Source organism: Agelaius tricolor, unplaced genomic scaffold, assembly GCF_023055355.1.
Source record: "Agelaius tricolor isolate 1412-34295 unplaced genomic scaffold, bAgeTri1.0.p SCAF_22, whole genome shotgun sequence".
Lineage (NCBI taxonomy): Eukaryota > Metazoa > Chordata > Aves > Passeriformes > Icteridae > Agelaius > Agelaius tricolor.
In genome coordinates, this window is record NW_027269282.1 from 6893165 (window position 1) to 6919422 (window position 26258).

Here is a 26258-nt window from a genome sequence, read left to right on the forward strand (position 1 = left end):
TTTCCTCTCTTTGCATGAACTCACCAATTCATTACCAAACACATACAAAGAGATGTCTAATAGCTAAGAAACGTGTCTGATGCAGGACAATGAAACAATCTATCTCAGCTCTGGTAGGAAGACAATGTACTCCTGGGCTGAGAGCAACTTGTGGACCTCCTTAAACCTCTGGAATTAAACTGGGAAAATCGCTTTTCATCTCGGTTTTCCCCACGTACTTGATGGAGCTATTCCCTCTATTAAAACTGTAAATTCCTTAAGGCATAGACTCTGTGATGTCTGTACTTTGTGTTTGACTTTGACAACCTGACTTTTTTTTCACACAAAGCTCAAATGGATGCTGCTGGATGTTATTCTGTCCCTTACAGGAGTATAGATGGACTTTGGAAAGTCAGATGAAGGTTTAATGGTGTGCTTGGGAAAACAGGTTAAACAAAAAACCAAACAAATTCCTATGGGCTTCAAGGGTAAACATTTAAGAATCTGGGGAGGGGTCGATTTGGATATGATTCCAGACTAATGGGGTTACATTGGACCTATTTAGAGAGGGTACAAGGAGATTAAATTAAATACCCTTTCTTCATCTGCTTGGAACAGAGACATCATGCATTCGCAATTTCAGGGTTAGGAAAAAGTTTCTGAGGGTTTGACTGCTCATAAAATGAAAACAGGTTACAGTAGAGTTGAAAAAGGCTGTGGAAGGAACACTGAAAAAACCCAAAAGGACATTTTCGGCAACTTTAACACAAGGATTACTTTTGTATTGCTCCATTTACAAAGGCAGCAATTTCATGACTGCTCATCATGCTGTAAGCAGGAGGCAAGGTCTTGATTCGAACCTTAAATTTGGAGGATGGAGTCGAGAGGGAAAATGTGTGCTAATGTCTTTACAAACAATTCGATGGGTGAAAGTATGAGTGTTAACTTCTTTGGAATGGAGCTTAACACGTCCATTAACTTTGGGCAGCAGGTTTGTTGCAGACCCAGCCAGTTTGGCTCCTGAAGCAGACAAGTGTCTGTACCAACCCGAGTTTCTGAACTTTGGGGTAGAATAACAGGTTCAAGGGGGGATGTGGGGTAGGCGGTTCGGGAAGGCTGGACCTTCCGAGTACCTCAGCCGATGGGGAAAGCAAAAAAGGGCACAAAGCGGCCGGGAGTTTAGGATAAAAGGAGCCTGCGCGCTTCGAAACCTCGAGAGAGAGAACCTCTCATCCTTTAATCGAAGAAAGTTGCAGGACTCCTCTGTCTCCTTTATGGACACTGGCTTTTCATAGCGTGATTTTCTGTACAGAGCAAACCTTAGGAAGGTGATGTTCCCCAAACAAGCTGTACCATCTCTCCCGCTAGCAGCCGGGAGGAGTTCAAGGCAAACCGCCTCTGAACTTTGCAGGACCTGAGGCGAGCAGAGGAGCCAAGGGAGCAGAGCGGGGAAGATCCGAGCCTCCGGCCGCTCTGCCGGGGGAGCGGGGCCGCTCCCTCCATGGAGCACGGGACGGGACGGGGCGGGCTCACCTCGGGGGTCCGGGCTGCATTCCCAGTGCAGCTCCAGCTCCCCCCGGCTCCTGTTCTGGAAGCGTGGGCGGCAGAGGCGGCCGCGGGGGCCTCGGGAAGGCGGTCACCCCGCCGGACCCCCCTCCCAGCGAGGGACGGATCCACGCGGGCCGAGGGGCGGGAGGCGGCTCCGAGCGGCGGTGACAATTAGCCTTTAAAAATGGCTGCTTGGAAGCTGTCAGCTGGGACGCGGAGGGGCTGCTAACCCTCCTCTCGCTGCCTCCCGCCTCCCTTCCCCGCAGGGCTAATAACGGAGCGGGGATAAGAGCTCTCCAGCCTTTCCCCGCCCCGCCGGAGCGCGATGCCGTAGCGGCTCCGGGCCCGGCCGCCCTCACTTCCCAGCTGGCTGCCTGGCGGGAGGACGGCGGCCCCCGCCTCCCGCGCTCCTCCTCGCCGCCGCTGCGTGTGTGCCGCGGGCACCGGGATACAAAGGAGAAGGGGGAGCCGCGGGATACATGGTCCAGGGTGGTGTGTGCGCGGCCGTGGGGGCATATCCGGCGAGGAGAAAACACAAGGTCAAGAGGCAGCTCTCCTCCTCCATGGAAGAAGACGGGAGCGATGAGCCCTGAGGAGGACGACGAGGAGAAGGGGCGGATGGCTGAGGGCTGCCGCTGCCGGGCTTCCCCTCGGGAGTGACGGGGCGCGGAGGGCTGAAGGGGCCGGAGGAGGCAGCGCTGGGGTCGGGAGGGAGGAGAGGAAGGCGAGGAGGAAGCGGGGGGTTTGAATCTCCCTGGCTGGATTAACTCCCCTCAGGGGAAGCTGCCATCGCCGGCCGCGCCTCGGCCCGCGGCCCCCGCGGCCAAGATGGACCTGGGCAGCGCCGGCCGGAGAGCGGGAGCTGCCCCCGCGGGCCCGGCCGCTTGGAGACCTTTCCCCTCCGCCTGCTGCTGCTGCTTCGCCTCGCTCCTGGATGTGAACAGCTGGCTGCTCTTCTACGGCTTCCTCTACCTGGCCCTCTATGCCCAGGTGTCCCAGTCCAAGTCCTGCGACAAAATTTCCTGCTTCTCGGGTCATTGTGTCAACTCCACCTGCGTCTGCGACCAGGGCTGGGTGGGAGACCAGTGCCAACACTGCCAGGGCAGGTTCAAGTAAGGTTCTGCTTATTGTGAATTTCTTCTCATCCCTACCTCCTTTTCCTGTCACTTTCACTTGCCTTTTTTTGTTTGTTTTGGTTTGCTTGTGTCTGCTATGATTTTGTTCGTGTGTGGTGGAAGTATGTGGCAGAAGTTACGGATAAAATAGGCTCCTCCAGCTCTTAAGAGCACAGGACACAGCGCCGGCTGACTTATCGCTGAAAATAGGCTGCTCCACTTCGTGGGAACTGAGAGCCGGGAGAAATCGGCCTAAAGCTGTGTCGCTGCTGTCCCTTCTGGAAATGTCATGGAAATGACATGTGCACTTCATGGGGCTGTCCAGGGAACAAGGATTAGTAGTGGATTTTAATTACTTTTTCCTCCTGAAGAGTGAAAGGTTTAGCTCCTTCCAGCCTTCTTTTCTTTCAATTGTTGAAGCTAAGTGGGCATTAGTCAGTTTCGTTCAGGACAGCACAAGTGCAACTGAGTGAAAGGTACATCCCTGGTGACAAGGTTTGCAGGAGAGAGTGGGACACATGAAACAGTAACATATTTTTGCCAGGGAAGGAGTACTCAGTCAAGGTCTAACTACCTTCTCATTCTTAAAAGTCACTGTGATACCGAGTCATTGATCAGTGAGAAGGAAGCCTACCCTGACACTTGCTTTTCTCTATGGAGTGGGAAAGAAGACTTAATTTATAGGGCTGTCACTTTCCTCCCGCCCCCTTTGGTATCAGTGTAAAGACTGGCTATGAAGAATACTGTTTGCTGTTATTTCGCTATATAATCTTGGACAGGGCATCTCATTTCATTCCCTGTAAAACACCCCTTATAAGCAGGAAGTCCATTTATTAAGTATGTTGACATACATAGCTGGAAAGTGTTCTAATATCTAACTAATAGCAATACACTGGTGACACTGTGTCTTAGAGAAGTCAAGTTCCTTCTGTCTTTGGGAAACTACTTTTTATAGATTAAATATCAATAACTGTCTGTTTTAAAATTGTGTTTAAATTCAGATTTTTTTCCTCTGGAGTTAATTAAGCTGTACAATTTACATCTCTTTTAAAGATTTAATACTAGGTCACTCATTCCTAAATAAACAAAAAGTAAATCCAGCAACTTGTTAGCCTGGGAAGTTAAGGAGTAGTTGAAGTCAGACATGTTGGCAGAAATGATGTACACAGTGCAGAGAAAGAGCCAAGTTACTGATATTTGGTTGATATTGAAGCAGTAAGATTATAACCTAGCTATAAAACTAATACAAGGCAAATATAGTGCTTTTTTTTTTTTTTTTTTTTTTTTTGCCTGTGACCTTGATAATAAGGTTTTAAAGTTGGCCATTTGTTGCGTGTGTGTATTGGATGTTTGGGGCTTGTCCTGCTGTGGAACAATGGGCTAATTTTGGAGAGTGATGAGAGGAGGCCCAGATGAATCTTTTTTGTGTATGTGGATCTGCAGAGCTCTTTTTTCCTGGCTAAAGAGATTACTTGTATCCTTTGTATTGGTGCTACTCATAACAGACCCTAACAGTGCCAGGACCAAAGCTAATGGTAATTTTTTAAATTTCCAAGCTTGTTGTGAATGAGTGTATTCTGAGCTGTTACTGGGCCGTTATCCTATCCTTACAGGCATTATCTTTGTCATCTTTTAAGACATCTAGTTTTTTTTTTACCTTGGTTGTGTTTGTCAAGTGAGGAAGCACAGTGGTTACATTTTCCCTTCTGGTAGAAAGTTAATAATCCATCCCCACCTAGAGGAAGTTCTGTCTGAATGTTGGAAGGGCTCCTCTTCTGAGCTGAGCTCACATAGTGTTTAATTGAACTGCTGTTAGGGGTTTTGGTGAAATCGGAAGAGATTTCTCATTAACTCCTCTGTGTTTTTACATGCTTCGCTTTAGGAGTGACAGTGACATTTGCATTATGATTTTTCTCACGGGAGTAAGCTGTTGGAGAGCTATTTTTTACTGCGGACACTTTTCATAGCAGTGTCTTTGACAGCTCATCTTTAATCTTTATTCTTGGAAGCAAAGTATACTCTGCACTGAAAATAAGCATCCTAAGATTTAAAGCTTTTCAAGCCCTGGGAGTTGGGGATGGAGTGAAATATGTTAAACGTGTCTTACACTGCTGCAAGCAGCAGCTCGGAGCGGTTGTATTTTGAATCCTGATAATTCAGATGGGTGTGGAATGGGCGATGAGCTCCGTGTATTTCCACCTGAAGAGTTGGAAAAAGAATGTTACTCTGCCCGATGGCTGGGTGCTTAAAGACTTTCCCCATCTCTGTGGCAACCGATGCTTTGCCCTATTGCCGCGGAACATTGGCGTTTATTTCCTATGTGCTTTTACCCTTAAGTAGCCACGGCTGGACTTCTGCAGCAGTGGTTTGTCAGGTCCTGTCGGGTGTACATCACTTCTGCCATTAAGGATTATCATGAAGATCGTTTCAAAATGGTAAAGACTGAAAAGTGGGTTAGGCTGTTAGAGCTGCACGAACAGCCAGTTCGGAGGTTGTAGATACGATCTGTAGAAATGTTAATAGAACCTTGTGTATTACTCTAAACATTTACAGGGTTTCCAAGTCGCAGCTGTTTGAAGTGCCTGCCTGTGTCCCTGTTACCCAAGAGGGAAATTGAACTTTTAATGACCTAAATTTGACATGTATAAAACCTGTCACTACAGTATTTGAGAAAAAACAGATTTTCAAGGCTAGGCTTAAAACACTTGAAAATAAGATTTTTTCCTTTTTTTTCATGTAAGTGAGGTATGGTTGTTTTTACTCTCTGGGAAGGAGTGACTTGCATTAGCAAGTACCAGGAACATTGTGGTAAGAGGAGAAATGATCTGCCTGAGGGTGTCTTGGGACCATTAATTCTTTGGTGAGAGATGTGTAGTATTTTTGGCTTTGTTTTATTTCTCTTCTAAACTGAGAAACAGCAACACAGCAGAGAGACATCAAAAATAATTGATCAATCTTCATAAGCAGGTGTCAAAATTAATTGACAATACTATGGTAACCTTGCCTTTTCCCTGTAGGAGAACTACTGAGTAAGTAAACTGCTTTGCAGATGTTGCTCTGCACTGGATGAAAGAAAGGTGGGTGGGGAAGATAGGCCAAGAGACTGTCTAGCACCATTTTGCCATTTTATTTCTCTTATTTACCAAATTTTGAATTTACTCTTGTTATTGTGAAGCCTGTGGTAAATCATGTAAAAATGCAGATGTTGTTATTCTTACTGCAGGGCATTCACAATCCTGTCAGTCACTATTCAGAAAGATTTAGGCCTCATGTCTGCCTGGTGGTAAAATATTTTACTCTCTGTCCAGATTGGATATCTGAATGCAGCTCTGACTTTCTGCCTTACTTTCATCTTTCAACCTTTTTTTTTTCCTTCATCCCTTCACCTCTACTGCAAAATAATGCAAAACCTTTTTTTAACCAAAAAAAAAGGGAAATTTGGTTATAAAAAGAAAGGGGAAAGGAATTTTTCCTGGTGAAAGACAGGAAAGCCAGTGGGTGAGCAGGTTCTGTTTTTATAGCAGGGAGCTTCAAGCAGCACAGTTCCCAAGGTATAAACTAAACCAAAAGCATTAAAGGGCAGTGGACAGTTTTGTTTTGCAAGGTTGATTTATTAAAGAAGTGATGCTTTTAATGCTACATCTGCCATTCATTCTTCCCCTTCTCTGTGCCTTTGAATTTGTTGGTCACTTGTACTTTTCCTGCTGGTACGAGTTTGGGCAGAAGGGAGAGGGAAGGGCTGCCTAAATCAGTTATGTTACAAGACTCCAGGGAGTTCAGGGACACAAACATTATGAATGGCCCAACTGCAGTGAAAACTGCTGTCACAGCTTCTATGTAGTTAGATGTCAAAGTCAATAGTCTTGAGATGCAGCAGTGCAGGAAAACAGGTTTCATTAGTTTTGCTACTCACAGAATGATTTCTTAGAAGAAAAAAAAAATTCCTTCAGGTCGGAGCAAAAAGTTTCACTATCTCCAAAATGTGCTCTGCTTTGCACTGGTTTGTGGAAGAGCATTTGAGAAAACTTTGTGCATGGAATTTATCTTCCTCTAAAGTTTTTGAGGACTAGAAATACCCACTGTAATATGCTGCCTTTGAAAAATTAGGTTGTGTCTTCAGAGGTTTATGGTTATTTATTTGATAGCTCTGAGTGTGGTGTGTAATGAAGCAGAAGAGGACAGGTGAGCACCTTTGAGGACCTACACTTCAGTTAATCTGCTTTACCTAGTCCTAGATATGCAGTTGTTATGGAGAGAGTAAGAGCAAATGGATTTGTTTGATTATTAAACCTTGCCTCCAGATGTTCTTATTGTACTTTGAAATTACCTCCTGCATGCTCTCCTTAATTTCTAGAGCTCCTAGAAAAGATTGTGCATTCTTCAAAGACAGAACAATTTCTAAGTACAAGTACATTCACAACTGAAATGTTTGAAGGGTATCAAATTTTGTTATTCCATGCAAAATCCTTATCTCTATCTAAAACTCTGAATTATGCTGTCTGCAGAATGACTCATGCAAAGAAAGTGTCCTTAAATTGCAGATTGTAAATGAGTGATAATGTTGTGTAAGAAGAGATCTTAAGAAGTTAGCTTTAGCTGCAGCCAGCTGAAGTTCAGAGTGCTGTGAAAGGGGCTGACTTTATCCTTCACGCTTCTCTTTGATTACATCTTGCTGGTTCTTATGTAAGCATTAATATTCCTGCTGAGAGTTGAAAAGTATCAACAGGAACAGATCTCCCCACCTCCCAGCCAGTTTTTTTTAAGCTAGCTCAGTTTCCTCAAGTCACTTCACTTACATAAGGCTCCTGCTGATCCAAAGGAGTTGGCAGCATCAGCAGGTGTAGATAGGAGAAAAAATTTGTTACTTTTAGAATTGGTCCAGACTTAGTTTTCCAGAACTTAAAAGTAAAACAACATCACCATCAAAGTGCAACTTCTGTTTCACGGGGTGAAATCCCTGAGTCATGCTGTAAGTTGCAGCACTGTCTTTGTCATCAGAGTGGCCTGTACCTAATCCAAGAAATAATTGCTCTTATTGACATCAGTGCAATTGAGTGTGAGATTTTGCACCTGCAAACTGCCTTTTTAAAACTCAGCATGTAAATGGTAGTAAAATTAAACCTCTGGAAAAGCATAACTGATTATGATTTTAGTCTTATCAAGTGGTCTTTATTTAAGTTATTTTAGTTAGGGTGCTCTGAAAAACTATTCCAAAGTGATTTCTTCTCTCTGTCTATATTAAAATTCAAGAATACAATTATAGCTTATATTAGCAAGATATATTTGATTTCTAAAGAACAATTTTTTGTGGTAAATCTTGTTTTGAGTGTAGAAACATTAAACATGGAGCCATAAAACCATATTAAATGTCTCCTGAGCTAAGCAATCTGCACTGAAATGTGCTTTTTGAAAGGAAAGCAGTCTTTTTGCAAACTTCGAAAATTAATTTTATTGTGATGTATTTTATTGACTGCTTGGTACTTGCTACATGAAATCTTTTAGATTGGAAAATACCCTTAAAATCAGAGTCTGGCCACTGTCCTAACTGTAGCCATTTCAGTGGTTTTTAAGGGTTTTATAGAGAAGACCAGAAATGAGCTCTGATTACTTATTACCTCTTGCCTTTTTCAGGTTTTAGGCTAACTCTGAATTAATGCCTGTGTGAGTTGAACCCATGCTTTAGAAAGCACCTGTACACATCTGAAAACACCTCCACTGACTCAAAGCCCCTTACAGACTTTCAAACTCCTTTCATTGGTTAGTTATCCTCACTGTGTTCTATAACCAAATGCAGGAATTGCTAATAGACAGATCTAATCTACCTTATTTTTTGCCTCTTTTAGTTACCCTGTTTTCTCATGTTTTGAGTCAGGTCTTCATTGTAGAACCTTTAGTAGGAGAGGTCTTCTGTGCAGGTGGAGATATGGCCAACTTTTCCTCACTGAGAATGGAAAGTTCCTTGAGTTATCTCAACGTAAGACAAAGTTTTTCCTCCTTGACTACTCTCTTGGTTTACAGCCTCCCCTATTTTATCAGTGCTCTTGAGTTATGAGTGCCAGAATTAGATGCTTTTGGTAATGGTCCTGCTGGTGGAATGTAGATGCAGAGTAGTTTCTCCCCTGCTGCCTGGGGTCCTGCTGTGCAGCTGCAGCCAGTGCTTCTCAGCTTAGCACTCTGATTTTCTACCTCCAAATCCTCTTGGAGCTGCTGCATCCTCAGTATCGAGGCCCTGCTTTTCTCAAACCAGTCTGTGAACTGAACACATCCTCCCCTGCTTGGAGTGACAAGTAGTTGTGGGGCTGCAAACACCTTTGGGATGGAGCTATGCCCTTTTAGAAACACTCCTCTACCCCAAAGCAATAGATAATTAAATGTGTATAGCATGCCTTCCTCTGTGTAAATCTGCAGCCATCCATAGGAGTGAAACCAAATACAAGTTAGGCAAGGGCTGGTGGGTTCTGAAGCCTGGTTTGTTTGCAGGGCTGGTGGGTTCTGAAGCCTGGTTTGTCTGCAGGGCTGGTGGGTTCTGAAGCCTGGGTTGTTTGCAGGGCTGGTGGATTCTGAAGCCTGGGTTGTCTGCAGGCTAAGCAGTTTGTTATTTAGGCAAAGAAGTGTGGGAACAGATGGTTGATGACCCTGCCAGCCCTTCAGACAGCATCAAAGGCTGGTTGCAATTGCTATGGGTGGGTAAAAAACTCAGTTATACCAATGCATGCTTAAGTCTATCCATAAATAATACATAAATAGCTGTACAGGTTATAGCATTTAGTACTCTTAGTATGTTTTAAATTTATTTTGGCAAATAAATTTAGTCTCACACTGTTTCTCTTAGTTCCTTTAATCAAGGGGCAGGCATGATGATCATATTTTGGAAGGCATTACCATAGTTCATGTCATCTTTTTAAAATGAGTATGAGTAGTTTTTGAGAACTCAGTCTATCACACTGCACTAGAAATTGATTTAATTGTATCAAAATGTAGGCAGAAAAGGTAGGAGGTAAATATGAGATATTACAGGAATACCCTTGGGATATTCCTACACATCCTAACAAATGCTGCTGAGAAAAGACCTTATTTTGAAACATTACTACATAGACAACAAAAATGCATTGGAAAACTCCTGCAGTACTGAAGAATAAATTTCATAGACATTGACAGATAATTATTATTTGCTGTATAGTCTAAGCCTGAAAAACATGCTATGAAGTTCCTGTAAGGAGAAATAAATGATGATGATGATGATACCTGAAAACATGAGCACTCCAGTGAATTGCAGCTGCTAACAGTAATAAAAGTAAACCAGTAAACTGTAAGCAAAATAGATGTTTTAATGTGAGGTGAGTGAGTAGTGGGAATTTTCATACCAGTTTTATAGGTTTAATGAGTGGAAAAAGTGTTGCATTGGTTCAAGAGCTCCATGAGGATCAAGACCTTACTGAGAAATGACGGAACTAAGCTTAACACAGTTTTTTACTTAGTGTTTGTTCCCAAGGTGCAAGACCTGGATTTGACTTTTTGACTTTTAAGTTTGCTCCATAAAGAAAAACCTAAATTTTTTTGACCTCTAAAAAATAATTTGGCCACCAGCTATAGAATATTCCAGGGTAAGCATGTTAAACTCTGTTAATGCAACAGCATTAAAAAAAAAAAATCCATGAGACAATCGCTTCCAAAATTTAAAGCTCATGTTACTCATCTGTAAGGAATGGATTCTAGGATCTGTTTGAATCAGTAATTTTATATTTCTTAGCTAAGGATGGAAATGGGCTGCTTCCATCTCTGATGGCAAAATATCTACTCTGTTCTTGCTAGTGGTATTTAAAAACAACCTAGCTGTAGAATATTTCCAAGTTTTAAGCAGCACATATCTGATAACCTTGAATTGGGCAGGGAGTTTTGAATCCAGGGTATTCTAGGATTACCTGGCAACAAAACAAGTACTGAATTACTTAAAGATTGGATGCAGACACCCAAGATGACAGACACTCAATGTCTACATTTTCTTATGGATTTCTTCCATAATTTATGTGCTTCAGTATTTCATCTGTAAAAAGGAAATAACACTTCCTGTAAGCTTACAAGACTTGAGGTGACCCATGAGGCACAGTTAATAAGCTAGATAAAATGTTACAGATTGCATTTGTTCCTGGAATGTGATAAATATTAGGGCATGAAGTGCTGTTGTCCAAACTGTGCTGTGTATCTGAAACAGATGAGTAAAATCACTTCCTCATTAGGTCAGATGGAGCAAAACCTTGCAGCCTGTGTTATTGCAGAATAATAGTCTCATTTTACAGACTTACTGGAAAAAATTGTACATTGGCTGTCACTGATAAGATTTGGTTTCAAAAGTAAGACTCCCAAAGACCTAACCCCTAACCCTGGATTAAATATTACAAACAAAATATTGCAAAATGCTGCATGCAGTGCTTAATGGGTATTTTGAAGAGTTACTGCTTTACTTGTAGGAATACAGTGTTCTACATTAGCAATCTCATTCCTATGCCAGTATCAAAGAATCACACATTCCTAATTTGATGGCATTTATGTTATTACAGAATCTAGTCTTTAAATGTAGATTTTTATTACAGACATGTATTTTTGTGTATAGGTTTTTGTTTATTCCCATGTGTTTGAGTTTTCAGCCACTTCTCTGTTATCTTAAGGGTTGATAACTTGCCTTCTATGAAAAAAATGGTTCATGTTGACTGTGTCACAAAAGGACTAGACTTTAGCTAATGTCTGTTACCAGTTGTGGCAGTATAATATGAGCAGCAGTGATTTTGGTCAAAATCCTAGGAGGAGATCTGGGGTTAGAATGTCTCTAAATATTCTGGCAAGCTTTGCAGAAACTTTGTTCAAGGTGCAAGCAAACCACAAAGCACTGTGGAACAAGAAGACAAATGGGCTTCTTTCATTGCCACCCACAATCCTGGGACAAAGATAAATTAGTCAGGAAAGTATCTTTCCAATCATGCTGCAGTTTAAAGTACTTTCCTTCTTGTAATGGATAGAAGTGACTAAAATATGGTGAGCTTAATTTTCTTGTTAATTAATCTCAGTTTTAGAAACTCAAGAAGACTTGGATACATTCTGACTTCTGTAAAGGAATATTTTGATAATTTCAGCTCTATTAGTAAAAGTGAAATGCTGATTAATCCAACTGTAGGATAGTTTGCACCCTTAATTGTTCTTTTTTTTTTTTATAATCTATAAAGTAAGGGTGTGTGTATGTAAAGGTACGTATTTCTCACAAGAAAAACCCAAACACAACTCACAGCCATGTTTGTGTGTGCAAACCCAGTTGATGAAGATACTTTGGAGGACTCTTGCTAATCAAATGTTGATGTGCTACATTCAGGGTGTCCCAAAGCAAGCATGGGGAGAGGGAAATGAACTGTGACTGTTTCATGGGAAGCATCCCAGAGCTGCTGTAATGAAGCTGGGTGCATTTGTGCTTCTCTCATTAGCAGCAGATCTGCTTTGTTTGTGTCCTGAGTCTGCTCCAATAGGTAACTGAAACCAAAACGTTGGACAGGAGCTGGAAGGTAATCCTGTAAAATGAAAAATACTGAACAAACAAAATGGCTGCTTTTGAAAACATATGAATTTGCACTTGTGTGCACAGCTGTACTATCATAAAGACAATTTTTTTAGAAAATATTTTTGCAGATGTTTTCTAAACCCTAATGCTGATATAAGTATTAAAATCAGAATATGTGTATTTAAAATCCACACCCTGTTGCCCCTCACCACCTCAGTTGTTTTAGTCCTGTAGCACTTTGTAGGAGCAAGCATCTATTTTAAACTAAAAATGGCACAATTTTTCTAGAGTTTTTAACCTCTGAAGTGCTTATACTATTTCAGCTTTCACAGGGCTAAAAATCCCAATCTATATTCAAGGAAGGACTTACCTTCACTCATCTGTATCATACTTTACTTGGATATCTTATTTAAGCACTGGGTAGCTGCTTGTCACAATGGCCTTGGGAGACAAACACGTGTTTTTTTGAGCTCTTTTACATGTAAGAAACCTGAAGTTGTATGCTTGTCTAAAGTAAAATAACAAGTAAGTGTCTGAATTGAAATGGAAGCTTGAGAATAAATAAAATTTTCTGTAAGTCTGTATCAGTCCTCAGTTTTGGAAGACTGAACTGTTTTCAGTTTGTACAGTTCTTTTTTCCCCTGCAAATATAAAATATAGTTTGAAGTTCTTTGTTTTCTCAGAGACTTCTACTGTGTAGCATAAGAGAGAATATGAAGTTTACTATTGATATATATATAAAATATATATTATTCATAACTGAGGAGTTTCATGATGGTATTTTACACTGACTGTTTCAAACACCTACTGTATGTCATTCAGTAAGTATATAGGGGGGCCTCTGTTAATGCAGGTGTAAATGCCAATAGGTTAGAGGTTGATGGGTACTTAGAGAATTGATCTTGAAAAGGTGGACTCAGGACATGAAAGATGGAATGAGTTTGTAGTTGATCTCTGGTTTTCATTTTTTAAAGAGGGTGGAGACAGGGAACAAGCAAGCCACAGCTTAATATATTAACTTTACAAAATGTGTTCATAATCAGCAGTGTTGCTGGATAATTTTATTTTCAATTTTATATACATCCTTGAAGTGTGCTTACTGTATTTGGGCTTTGTAGGCATTTGGAAATCTGTTCTCTAACATAAAACTCTGAAGTGGCAGACAGCTGAATGTATGCAGAATATTCCTTTAAAGTTAGATGTGGGTTTTCCAATTTAGATTGGCTGCATTTCTAAGCAGCAATTGGACTGAAAAGCAGAGCCAGTGCATATTAGCTTCTCTTAGCATGATGAAAGCTTGCAATGCTACACTGAAATGGAATTTGAGAACATCTTCCTCTGACATTTTCCTTTGAGTTGCTGTGAGAGTTTTGAGCTCATGCTCAATAAAGATCTTAAAAAGCCCTACCTGTTATTAATAAAACCCCCTGTGGCTGATCAGCTCTTTTTCACACATCACCTGTAGCTCTTCAGTCGCTATTTTTTAATCATCCTGATAAATGTGTCCTTTTATTTCCATCTGCTAATGAAAACCAAAGCAGATGAAGAACACACTTAACCTTAGTTCTCACTATTAAGTACAGAAATTGAGCTTTAGTCTGGTTTTCTGATGATCCAGGAGAGCACTGTGCAATGTGTGATATTCTAGTTTACGTTGTTACTTTGGAGTCTACAACTTTCCTTTATGTAAGTCACTGGATGTGCATAAAAATTATTGTGCTTCAAGGCTGGGAGAATGACAAAAATAAATATGCAAATTTTGGCGAGTATGAGCGTAGTCACACTTGATCTTTAGTGGAAGAAATATTCTTCTTTGTTCTCATAATTATGCTGTTGCAGGCCTAGACTTCAGTGTATCATATCTCTTATTCTGGGGCTACTTGAAAGCATGCTTTTTAAAAAAACCTACATTATTGATGAAGGAAATTTGCAGGCATCCTCTGTTTAGAAATCTACAGTTTTTTAAGTAGCAGCAACTTTTGGGGTTGTCATCTCTATTAAGGCCTTTTTTTCCTTTTTTCTTTGTTTTATTTTGTTTGTTTTTAGCAGACCAGAAGTACTGAGGAGGCTGGCTGTGTTGATGTCACACTCTAAGATAGGATTTTTTGCAAACTCAGGAAGTGTATGTATTCTGGTCATGTAGTTTAAATGATAGGATGCCTTTATTTTGTGTGTTTCTGCTTTTAAGAGTTACTTTGATCACTGTTGTTGAATTCTCTGTTCTTTGCACATTATGTTCTTCTTGGTAGGATGTATTTGCTTTATAGTTAAGGTTTCTCTAGTCTAAAAGATCTTGTCATTGCTTCCACAGGGAAGTGGAAAATGCTGTGAAAAATCTGTATGGAAATGCCTGGGAGCCTGCAAACCATGGCTCTGAAGGGAGTTATGACCTGTGGTTTAGCAGGTTTGTGTGTGGGGCTGCTGCAGTGCAGGAGGAGCTGCATTTACTGCTCAACACACACAGGCATGAGGTGGTTCTTTTTCTGCTAAGATGGTGATATAGTTCAGGGCATCTCTGTACTTGATTTCAGTGCTAACTTGGGTTACAGGCTGCATAAATCTGACCTGCTGCTTGCTGTGGACCATGGAGCATCTCATTCCAACCCCCTGCCATGGACAGAGATGCTTCCCACCAGGCCAGCTTACTCAGAGCTCCATCCAGCCTGGTCTTTAACACAGGGATGGGGAGTCCACAACTTCTCTTGGCAACAATTGTCTGTGCTTAAGACTATCAGAAGGATTTTTGTTTTCCCTAATGTTGAATTATACTTAGTCTCAATTTGCCTGTGTTGTTCTTCAGGGTTTTGTGTGCATGTCTGATTTTTGACTCTTAAATTATTCGCTCGAGCAGCAAAGAGAAAATGGCATAGCTGTGTGTGCGTGCATGATGTCTGCAGATCAGAAATACTGTGTGTTTGCTCATCTAATTAATCATGTTGAGCTTTGGGAGGGGGAAATAGGCTTGTCCAGAAAGTAATTTTCAGGAGCTGTGTGGATAATGAGCTCGGTTCAGAGGTTGCTCGTACTTGCTGAAGAATTTGCTTGAGGCAGGATTTGAAAGAAACACTCTCTAAGGAGGTCAGTCTGTGCAAAGTAAGGAGTGTTGTGGAAACAGGTGAGATTTGATGATGTCCACAGAGTAAGATTTGGGGCTTGTAATTGATCCAGGATGGGAAACATCTCTTGGTTTTGTGGAGAGGTTAACTTTTATGAAGGCATACGCCAGCATGGACTTGGCAGTAGTTGTAGGATAAAAAATTAATATTTTATTCACTACTTAATTAATAACAAGATAGTTAATAATAATATATACAGACCTAAAATTACATTAAATTTATATTTTCTCCATTAAATTAATATTTATGGGATAAGAAGGAATAATGAGGCTGTTCATAATTTTACACTTGAAAGTAGACTGCAGGTCTGACTTTCAATTGCCATAATCTTAAATTGTTGTATTTCATCTGTTTAGGATTTGTTCTTTAATATGAAGGTAAACTTCAGGAAGCTCATAGAATGAAACGGATAATCAGACTCTTAAAAATCAGGTGTATATGACAAAAGTGTGTCCCTCAAGTATAGGTGGTGAAATGGTTGTTATCCTGCAGGTTTTTAATACATAACGTGTGTGGGTGTGCATATATATTGCTTTAAGTTTTAGAATCCTGATTTATTTTGCCTATTGTGTTTGGTTTCATTTTCTTTTAAAATTACAGTGCACTGAATTAAAAAAAATTCCCAGTGAAAGAATGTCTGGATACCAGGGAGGAATGACATTGATAATCAGTGTTGGTGTTACATGCTTCTGGCATTTGTGTGGCTGGATAGAATCAATCCTTTTAGAGAGATTGTTAAATGATATAAATAAGTTGATGAAGTAATCTTTTCACCTAATGAACTGTTAGGGGTCAGTATTTTACGTCCTGGTACTTTTAGAATCAAGCTGTTAAGGTGTTGTATCATGCTAAGAATGTCTATATATTACAAACAGTTCTCCTCTGAATGAATTTAATTATGTTAGTATGGCACTCAGTAATTATTTTCCCTTCTATCTGTTTTTAGTTAGGATTGTGGTTTCAAATATTTTGCTTGAGTTACAGATGTCCAAGGGAATGTTCTCCTAAAACATGTTTTATCCATGTGAGGAAAGCGAAATGCTAGCTTTTATTCAAGTAGAATTCCCTCTCCTCTCTTAAAATATTTTTAGCTTATCCTTGTCAGAGGATTCTTGAGAAAAATAAGGAGAGATGCTCTTCTGAAATCTCTGGGAGCCTTACTGTGTTTGGATGCAGAAGAGAAACCAGAATCTTACTGTGCAATGGGCACATTAAAAGCAAAACAATAACTGGACTACAGTGTGTGACTATTATTTTGGAGCAGTTGGGTTTTGAATTTATGTTAAAGATCACAGAGAAAAATGCTCAGGATGAATTTTTTTGGTGTTGAGTTATATGCTGAGAGGTAGGAGGAAAAACTAAGTGTGCAGATGTTTTTGTACAACTAGTAAAAAATCTGGGTATTTGATTCTGTAGCTATTTAGGCCTGTTTCTGTCGTTTCATTGAACTAATGCAGCATCTTAATAATTAGCTTTCTGTTTTCAGTAAAAAAACCTGGTGTCTGATTGCTCAGTAGTGGTGTCTTTGTCAGGAATGTCTGAAGTTATTGGTGTCATGGGAGATACTTATTCCTCAACTAATATTTTCTGTTATTGGTACTAGACATACTTGATGTTGTAGGAATCGAGCAACAGTCTTTTGTAAGTGTTCAAAAATGTTATCAAAGTGCATTTTTTTCTGATTTAGGACCATGTCTGAAGCAGACTTTTGTTGCTTGTGTTGTGTGGACTAAATTTGCATGACTGTATGAGTTGAAAGGCCTTTTGTATTCAGTAATTTGGCAAATGCATCTGACCAACAAGTATCAGCAGTTAAAGCATGAAATCAGGAAGCTTGTAATTATAAGTAGAGGGGCATTTCTGATTGCAATGTGTGGTCACTGAACATCTTCCAAGGATTTCAAGTTTGTCTGTGTTGTGGTGAAAAACAACAGCAGTGACAAATCAAACAAAACCCAAACAGGCAAAAAAATGATGCTTATGAAGACCAATAGATTTGTTCAGCATTGCTTTTTCATACATAAATTTGTGCTTTGAATTCTGCTGTCTGTGTTGTGGAACTGCCATCTTTGGCAGAAGGAGTCACCCAAGGGTTCTCATTCTGTTTGGAAGAACTCCACTGAGGGGGGTTTCTCTGTCCAGCTCAAAGGCCGAGGGAAGGTCTTCACCAGAGTCCTGTGGCTCTGCACCAGCCAGCCTTTCAGAGTGATGGACTTTCCCCAGCTGTGGAAGAAGCTGTAGTTTATTTTATTCTGGACCAAAAGCCTCAGGCAGGGTTTTCATGTGCTGGTTGTGTTTTGTTCCCATACACAACTGTGTTGTTCTTAAAGACCAAGTTGCAATGGATAACACTCACTTGTGAGTCTGCATTAAATTTTGTTGCAAAATAATGATCATCAAATTGATTTTTTTTTGAAAGCTTTGGAGTGAGTATTTAGTGATTGTCCCTATTTAAAAGCTGCCTTGTGATAGGGAGTTTGAGAATTTAATTTCTCTGAAAAATGCTCTAGAGGTTTTCTTACTGCCTTTACAATAAATTATATGCTCCCTTTTCCTATATCTTTTTACTGCTCTATAAATCAGCAGAGAGGTTATGAATTTGTTTCATATTGCTGTGTTGCACATTTGTTGATGAAACAGCTTATTAGATAATAAATAGATGTAATTGCATAATCTAATGGGAGAGGGGAGGTGGATTGAAGAAGGGGAGGAAACATAAATAGCACGAGAAATTAACAGATAGGAGAAGACAAAATTTTGTTACTAAGCTATAAAGCAATTGAGTGCTTTTGAAATGCAGAACCAAATAGTTATTTTCTTTTCATTTTAACCTAGATCATAATGGTAAATGACAATTTATATATCAGGAAAAAAAGTATAAATGACAGAAGACTTGGTAGAACCCTTCCTAGCATAGCTTAAAACTTCATTGATCTTTAAGGTTCATTTTCCATCTCAACTACTGCAGTTTTGTGTTTAGAGGACACTGCTCAAAACACAAAACTGCAGTAGTTGAGATGGAAAATGAACCTTAAAGATCAATGGTGTTTGTATCTGCAGAAATAAAAGGCTTTGCTTTGTTTATGATTTAGATTTCTATAAATCACTTGTGAATCTCATATAAGGACTCCTGCTCACCTCAGCTCTCTCCAAAATGGGAGGAAAAGAAACTGTGCAGTCACATTTGAGGTCTATTTTAATTTCAGTTCCTCCAGTTCCTCACAATTTAGGAGACTGACAGTATTCTTTGGATTATTTCTAACCTCTAATCCTGGAGCTATGACTTGTGTGTGTGTGCTGTATTTTTTTTTAATGAATGGAGTTCTGTGATAGTGGAATGTGCTCACTCTGGATATGAGTTTGCAGGTGTGAACCACCACACTACTCATGATGGTCTTTCACCATCACTGCACAGTTATTAGAGAAAAATGATAGATTTAATTAATGGCTGAACTATTATTAGTAACATTAAATTTATTACTTAAATTATTAATAGGAAAAATAGGTAGGATTTCTAAAATATGTTTCTAACTTATAATGCTCCAGGTATTGTCAATGTTCTGGTAATTTCATTTTAATATTTTTTTTCTTCTCTAGATGAACATTGCAGTTGTCTGAAACTGCTAAAACATTACAGCCCTGAACAATGAGGTAGAGAGGTCTGGGCTTTATGGAGAAGGGAGCAGGGAGTTCTAATTAAAAAACTAAAAAAAAGAAAAGGAAAATTACCAACACTGAGGGTCAACATTAAATACTAGAGCTGTGAAATTTGAATGAACATAAATGTTTTAAGTTTCTTTTATTATTTCCCTTATGGTTCAGCCTTCCTACAACTTTATTAGAAATTGCAAATAGCAATTATTGTTGCATTCTTGTGAGATAAATGAAAATTGACTCCCCATGTCTGTTAATTTATAGTTGCCATTTCTAGAGTATTGTAATTTTCTATTATCTAAATGTGAGTTTTTAAAGTTGATATGAGCATTTGCCTCAACTTCTGAATTTTTTAGTTTAACATGAAACTTCCTGATGATGTTCCTGAAGTATTGTATTTTTTTGGTATTTTTTTTTTATTTTTTTCCCTTTTCAAGTGCTTTGATTATTTTCTAATGACTTGCCTGCCTCCTCAACATTCTGGCAAACTGGGATTAATTAAGAAGGCATGCTTATAGAGCAGCAGGGATTTGTATGAGTTAAAGGTAAAGTCTTGCATATAAAAAGAAAATTTTTCTAAACCAGATAGGCCTGTATGTACATGTGAGTGTATGTATCTACTTTTATATCTATATATATATAAAATTATGCTTGAAAATAGAATTATCCAGAGTCTGCATGAAAGTAGAGGCTCCATGCTGGTGGTTCTTTGACTTGAAGCAGCTACAGGATTACTGCAAACCTTCCCTTATGTGGGGCCAGTGACTCTAATCACTGTGCAGCTGAATGACAGTGGGAGTGAGAAGGAGGGAGAGTTTCATCTTCTCCTTATGGGCTCATATTTTAATATAAAATCACTGCCAGAGCATTCCTGTGAGCTGTGCTCCCAGATTGCCCATCAGGATCTCTGAGGAGGTAGCTAGGTAGATTCATATGTCTGTGGTGATGGGACATCCAGCTTCATCCAAGCAATTACAGCCTTTTATGGGTGCCTGGGAGTGAGGCTGCTGAGGAGCTCACAAGCTGCAGTGTGGAAAAAAATTCAGGTTCCTGTGAAGAATAGCTACCTCAGGACAGCTGCAAAGCTGAGCATTTTGATTTGCAATTTAGGCTTGAATACTGCTTTTACCCTACTTCAGTCTACAAGTTACCATCATCTTCATTTCCCTCCAGATTTCTGTCTGATGTTAGCAGACAGAGGGATTGAAATTTCTGGCTGCTGACATCTCTGCAGAGGGTTCATCTCTCTCCTATTTTTCCCTTTCCTGTTCCCCAACTCTTGAAGGATTACTACTCTAGTACTATTTGTGTACGCTATTTGAGAGGCAAAGGCATCAGTTATTGATCTAAGAACTGTGTGAAAACATTGTATACTTCTGGTTTTTTAATTATCGTGTTCAAAGAAATTCTTGGCTACCTGTATGTGGCAAATATATGGTTCCCCATCATTATACTCAGAGACATATTTGTATGGGGGGGATATTTTATGTTTGAAAAAATAAATAAAGGACAAAACATCAGCATAAACCCCTACAATCACCTCTTGCAGAACAATTTGAAACTTGAGCAAGTATCTCTTAGAGCCATGCCGTCATATACATGATTTAAAGAATATTTATTGAGGTCTTTATGCCATACTCCCAAACTCTGTGGGGAGAAATGGCAGTATTATGTAATGAAAAATGCTATAAATGCATTCAAGCTTCTTGACTCTCACATTTGGGCATGGAAATGGGCTGCCCAGGGAGGTGGTGGAGTCGTGGTCCCTGGAGGTGTTTGAGGGTGTGGCCCTCAGTGCCATGGTCTGATGGACAGGGTGATGTTTGTCACAGCTTGGACTCGGGGATCTCAGAAGTTTCCAGCCTCACTGATACTGTGATTCTGTGATTTCTGACTGCCTGGATTTGGACTGTCACTCTGAATTTGTTCATGCAGTTTCCTTTATACATTTTTGTGTGCACAGCCACTTAGCCAGAAGAGCTGTTTTCTCCCCATTTGCTTTTCTTTTTGTCCTCTTTACGTATGGAGTCATATTTTTGCCTCAGATTTCATTATGCTGGGATAAGCAAGTGTGTTCTTGCTAGGCTCTTATTTCATTTAGTCATTCAAATATCATTCTCTGTTCCAGTTTAATCTTTCCTCTTCTGTTTCCTGGATATGGCTTTGCCTGGCTCCTGTGCTGTGATACTGTTTCTGCCTGCTTGCTTCTGGAAATCCCACATCTGGATCACTGCCTGATCTCTGGAAATCCCACACTGTAGGATCATTTTTCTTTTTCTGGAAGTGTTCCATTGGTGGCATAGTCATTCTCTTGCTATTTTAATTATCTCCCTTCTCCAATGGACTAGGTAAAAGTATTTCCCTCACTAAGTCCATGACTTTCCAGACTAAATTACTGAATTTGCTCGGTTCTTAGTATAGCATTACCATTACCCAGTACTCTGCATGGGATATAATAATCTCTAATAATATGAGCAATTTCATGCCATCAATAAATTCCAGTAGCACATTTGTGCCATCATTGTTGGGTGTATTTTTAAGGCCAGTTTTTGACTGTCTTCATTATCCAGTATTCATTCCCATATAGGGTTAATTTTTTTTCTTCTGCACAACCTGTTGGTCCCATTTCTATCCAACTTGTTACTTTCATTATGATTCTCATATTAACTTGGTTTCCAGCTTTAATTGAACAGCTTATTATCAAGCCCTCTTATAATGGTAATTTTCTTTATAGTTGCTTTATCAAAGATAGTGTGATATATTAATAAATTTATGATGCATTTAATTCTTCTTTCCCCTCACATCCATATTTTTAGATTAAACTATGAATATAGAATAATGAAAAGCTAGACTAATAGGTTCTATTAATTCTCTTCTTTTTTGCATTAAATTTAGGTACAATATTTGCTAGAATATGACAAATGCTATAATTTAATAGATATAATAAAGTGCCTGCTGCGTAACTTGCAAGTTAATGTATTGGTTCTTTTGTTTCCTAGGGCTCTTGTGTAGAGATTCTTGTCTCTCTACCAGAGATTCTGGTAGGACAATAAGTTCTTTGAATTTTTTCCTATTAAAAATGTGATATTATCCAACTCAAGTTGCTTTGTTCATGAGCTGCCTTGCTTTTGCAAGGTAATGCTTTGCATCATCATCTTGAGTCAAAATCACAGAACATTTTCTTTGTTTTGTGCTATCTGCTGTTTCTGTTGCCTCATGTTTCCTGATGTTTTTTATGTTTTTGCAAATTTGTTAGACAAGTTTGTAGCCATATAAATATGTACTCATACAAGCACTTGATCTAACAAATTTCCTTAGCTGAGGAAACTATTAAAAAAAAAAATTGAACGGGAACTTGTTGCTCTAGTGCAATTAATGTTATACATTACAGCTCAGATATTTTGGTATTATGGTTAATTGCCTTGTCATGTATATATTTCTTACAAAGCCAAAGTGGAAATAGAACAGGAGGTAATGCTGACCCACTTACAGATTATATTCACATTAACTCAATTTATTTTATAAGATGTAATTAGATATTTAGTAATTTAAGATTTGTCTAGAATTCTTGGTCATTTTAACCTCACTTGGAGGTTGGGCAGTATTTTAATTCTGACTGGAATTTGCACCTCATAGTAATTTTCATGCTTTAAGGTAAAGAGCAGAAGATTCATCCCTGTTTCTTCATAAATTTCCACTATGTAGAAAATAAACTCAGTTCTGCTGAATACTACTAGAATGCACATTTCATATTCCCTATTTACCTTCTATCAATTATCTTAATTATTAATTGCATAAATGAAAGTATGAAATCCTTCCATTTATGTGAATACTGACTGTCACTCAGAGTACATTCTAACTGGCAATAACAATGAAATAATATCTACTTCTAGTAAGTTTACAATCCCATGGCATGTATTTTACACAGTAGTTTGTAAAGATGAATTATTTCTGTGCTTATCAAGTTATTAAAGGTAACAATTTAATCAGTGACTGATCTCCATCTCAAATTACATCTGAAGTGATAATGAGTATGTAGAACTGCTTTGACTTTTCTATTATGTCCATATGGATTTTCAAATTGATACCAGTACATAATGCATGTATAGAATAGTCTTCCATCCTCTCTGTTCTCTTTTCCCTGCAGTAAAAAAGTAGTCACTGATGAAAAATTTAAATGGAAATATCTAAGACTTTAGGATCATACATCCTGGCTTAAGATGTGCTAATTAGTTACTCTTGGCATTCAGAGTAATTATTCAATTTGCCCAGTATGAAAAGGTGCTCTGCTATGTTCCAGTGATGGTCTTATTGTTAAATATTTAATACACCTGGTACGTCTGATTTAGCATCTCTGGTAGATATGGTGTCAAAATAAGAATTTTTCCTGTAATTGTTTGGTGGAGGAAAGATTTATAATGAATTAGAGGACTTTGAGCAAATCCCTCCCTGAGCACAGTAGTGTTAATTCAGGAGAATGTAGTAAATCCTGTATGTATCCAACAGTACTGCTCACAGGTACCTGATTTTCATGAACATCCCTCTCTTGAAAATATATGAGTGAAACAAAAATAAACTTGCCTAATCCTTCCATACCCCAGGCTTTTTGTATGATAAATTAAAAGGTTTTCAAGAGAGGTTCTTCTGTGTTTACTCACAAGTAATTAAGAAAACCAAACAAACCAATATGCTCTGTAACCCAAAGAAAATGGAAGTTTTAAAATCACTGCACAGCTGAAATACAATCTTATCACTTCTGTGTTTTTCTGTTCATTTCAATCTTGATTTCCTGTCAAAAGCAAAGAGGTACAACATTACTGCAGAAAGAACACTTCATTCACAGTTGTGAGGAGAAAATAAATCAGCTTTGGAGAGTTTTTAGAATTTGATGTTGATGTATTTTGCATGCTTATTAACTGTGATGTTAAAATTAGTGGGTTAGTAGTATTTTGTGGCTTTTTTTTGTTTTTGTGAGACTAAGTAGTGTGTCACTTAGAGCTGTGCCTAGCAGGCAGCATTCTGGACGATGATGATGATGATGACTCGTGGGTTTGGCTCAGCAGCAATGTCACTGTGAGTCCTAAGATGTCTGTCATTCTGATAGCTTTAGCTCATTCTAAAAGGGAGAGCCCCAAATACAGAGAAGACTAGGATATTATGGATTTATATTATTTGTCTCCTTGTGAAAGTTGACTGCTGCTGGGTGCTTGAGCCAGGGAAGAGCTGTTCCTGCTCAGTGTGAAATAAGTACAGCAGCTGAGCATCCACTGGGAACTTAACATTTTGAGTCTTGACAACTTTTTGAATAGAGCCCAATCTGAAAACAGCTGGATTAATTCTCATCAAATCTCTAGATCAAGTATCCCTCCATGATCAATTTATTGAAGTATTAGCAAGAATGTTCATCTTTTTCCTGAAATGAGAGGGCTGGGCTGACTGTACCACATGGCTTTATTTAAGCAGAGTGATTACCCTTTCTGGATCCTTTGGGGTCCATTTCTCTGATTAGATAATTTTTGTTTGTTTATTTGTTTTTTTGCTTGCAACATACTTCCCATGCAGAATTCCCTTTTGGAAATACCAGTGTTGGGTAGAGAATGCACAGTCTCCTGGTTAAATATTGCCATGTTAGCTTGGGTTCAACAGCACCTGCAAAGCTTTGCAGCCTGTAGGTGATCTGTGACATAATCTGCTTGTCACAGCCCCAAACAGGCCATACTTGAAGATTTCTGAAACTTCATTATATAGTTGAGTTCAATTTATAATTATTTTAGTCTTTAACATTTTTTAAGGAATGCTTTGGTTTTGAGATGAGAAAAGCAAATGCAGACATATGTTTTTGTGAGTCAACAGGTACTAGATGCTGTATTTGGCACCTCTTTCCATGTTCATTGCTGCAGACCTTGGAGATGGGAACTTGTTGGCCCTTGTGCAACAGTGTTGCAACTGGGACATTCAGTGTTGACCTAAATTAGAGCATTCATCTTCTAATAAGATGGATGTTTTATTTGATCTGTCTTCGATGCTGCTCTTTCAAAAGAAGTCTTAAGGGTGGTTTTTCATTTTGTTTTTCTGCCTTCACTGTTGTGTGGTTTCCTTGAATGTTTTTTCTCTCTTGACTTTCATGGTACTGGTCTTAACTGGGGACTCTCAACTACTTTAACTGCTCCTCCAGAGTCTAGCTGATCTATTTTCCTTACTAAGGAGTAGAAAAACCATTGAAACAACTACTCTTTATCTTTTTTAGCTGTCATTCTCGACTTGATTGCTTGTCTGCAAACTGTCTTGCTCCTGATTTTAAAATACATTCTTCTAACTCTTTACATAATCTTGTTCATTCACTTCCTGAGATAATCAAACATTTTTAAAAGGCTCTGTGACCCTAAATGTCCAACAATTCACTAGGGTATTTAATATTTCTTGCAACTCTCTTAGATGTCATTGAGATGGATTCTTAGTACACTGTTTTCCCTGTAAATTAATCCAACTCTTGTATCTTTAAGGCAATTTTTTTTTTTATTGCCATATGAGTACACAGTTCAAGAGGCAAAAATATGCATATAGACATAGGAAAAACTAGTCATTCAGATATTCTCTGCAAAAAAAGCCTTCAAGAGGCATCCTTTGTAGTGAATGCTGAGGAGAGGGCTCCCTGATGAGTGGTTACCATACCTCACCAACTGACTCAATTAATGTGTAAGTTTTATTTTTAAATCAATGAATGAATACAACTCTATTCAACCTTATTCATAAGAGACATAGCTGTGCCTTCTGGTCTGGTCTATCACCAGGGACTGCTTAAAACTGTTAAATTCTTTTTGTGCAGACACTTATGCAAGGTAACCTTAGACCTTGACAATATGTAGCCATCCTATTTTCTGATAGAATAGCAGGTGGCTACTTAGAGCTTCCATATGACTTATTCATATGTCCCAGTATTTGCCTGTGTCAAGACATTAGAGAGGGTTCTTTCTGGTTTGAAGCAGGTGGATGTCACTGACCTCATTTGGGATGTTGCCTGATCTAGTATATGCAGCAAATGTATCAATCTTTTATGCAGTGTGATGCTGAGGAAATCCAGAAACAGATGAGTAGCACAGATGTGAATGGCTGTCCAAAATACAAAAAAAAAAAAAAAAAGTAAAATGTCCATCTATAAAAATGACTTGGTAAGCTTACCAAAAGGCATGTTTGCTCCCCTCCCCAGGCATATATTGTCTGCTTGGTAGCTTAAATTCACTTCTGGAGACTGATGCTTTGTCTCTTAAATATCTTTGTTTGCAATTTAGCTACCCACTCAAG

The 26258-nt window shown here is 39.1% G+C and overlaps 1 protein-coding gene across 4 annotated transcripts in view; it reads left to right on the plus strand.

Moving 5' to 3' along the window:
- The first annotated feature begins 1697 nt into the window (after positions 1-1697).
- ATRNL1 (attractin like 1) overlaps positions 1698-26258 on the plus strand; it is a 432739-nt gene continuing 408178 nt past the window's right edge. For 3 of the 4 annotated variants that reach the window (XM_071445975.1, XM_071445974.1, XM_071445976.1), the window contains exon 1: positions 1698-2639. In XM_071445975.1, the coding sequence (XP_071302076.1) occupies positions 2356-2639 (284 nt within the window). In that variant the 5' untranslated portion in view covers positions 1698-2355. The remainder of the gene's footprint in view (positions 2640-26258) is intronic. The other variant, XM_071445973.1, reaches the window with a different exon arrangement.